We start from the raw sequence: 915 nt of genomic DNA, 5'->3' as shown, positions 1-915 counted from the left end.
AGAGAAGATGAAGGAACTCGGACTGGAAGTGGCTCCGAACAAAACAGTAGGCAGGATTCAATAACCGTGGAAGGCCGGCACCATCCATGGAAATGGAAGTGAAGGTGGCGGGAGTGGAGGTCCAGGTTGGGACCCGGATGAAATATTTGTCTCATCCTAGATAGCAAGTGGCGATTTAAGGCGCATTTCAAGGAAATAGCTCCAAAGATGGAAAAGACTGCTATGGCTCTCAGTGGGCTTTTTTTACCCAATCTAGGCGGGCCCAACGGTAAGGTACGGCGACTGTATAACTACGTCGTGAGCTCGGTGACCCTATACGGAACGCCGGTCTGGGCCCCGGAGGTGCGTAGCAACCGAAGGGTACAGAGCGTACTACGTGCCGCCCAAAGGAGAATGTCAGGTCGCGTTATTAGGGCGTACCGAACGACGGCCCACTCCGTCAACGTGGCCCTTGCTGAAATGCCGCCACTTAAATTAGCAGCACAGGTGCACCTGGAGGTGTACGAGAGAGTAGCGGAATTGAAGGAGGAAGGAAATGACCCAGTGTCGGTTCAAACAATAGAGTCCATCAAAAGCGTGGCGAGGAGGAGATTGATGAAGAAATGGGAGGAGTGGCTGCCTCGGACAAATCGTGGTGGGAGCGGAATCCTCGACACGATGAGGCCCCATCTGGAGAAGTGGATGGACACGCGGGCAGGATTGACCTTCCATGCGACGCAGGTGCTCACCGGCCATGGCTGTTTTGGCTGGTATCTGCGCCGCATCGGCAAGGATAGCGAAAGGTGCTGGCACTGTGCCGCACTCTGCGACACAGCTGGCCATACGCTTCGGGATTGCCTCGCGTGGGCGGAGGAGAGGGGTCGGCTGATCAGTATTATCAGGCCGGACCTGTCCTGGCCCGCCGTTATCCGGGCC

At 56.3% G+C, this 915-nt stretch overlaps 1 protein-coding gene across 1 annotated transcript in view; it reads left to right on the top strand.

Annotated features, from left to right (window-relative positions):
• Positions 1–207: 207 nt before the first annotated feature.
• The window catches only part of LOC108769862 (uncharacterized), a 1,021-nt gene continuing 313 nt past the window's right edge, over positions 208–915 (top strand). The window contains exon 1 of the mRNA XM_018521081.1: positions 208–881. Within this exon, the coding sequence (XP_018376583.1) occupies positions 208–881 (674 nt within the window). The remainder of the gene's footprint in view (positions 882–915) is intronic.

The sequence above is a fragment of the Trachymyrmex cornetzi genome, unplaced genomic scaffold (assembly GCF_001594075.2).
Source record: "Trachymyrmex cornetzi isolate Tcor2-1 unplaced genomic scaffold, Tcor1.1 scaffold960, whole genome shotgun sequence".
NCBI classification, from domain to species: domain Eukaryota; kingdom Metazoa; phylum Arthropoda; class Insecta; order Hymenoptera; family Formicidae; genus Trachymyrmex; species Trachymyrmex cornetzi.
This window is presented reverse-complemented; position numbering and strand designations above follow the sequence as displayed.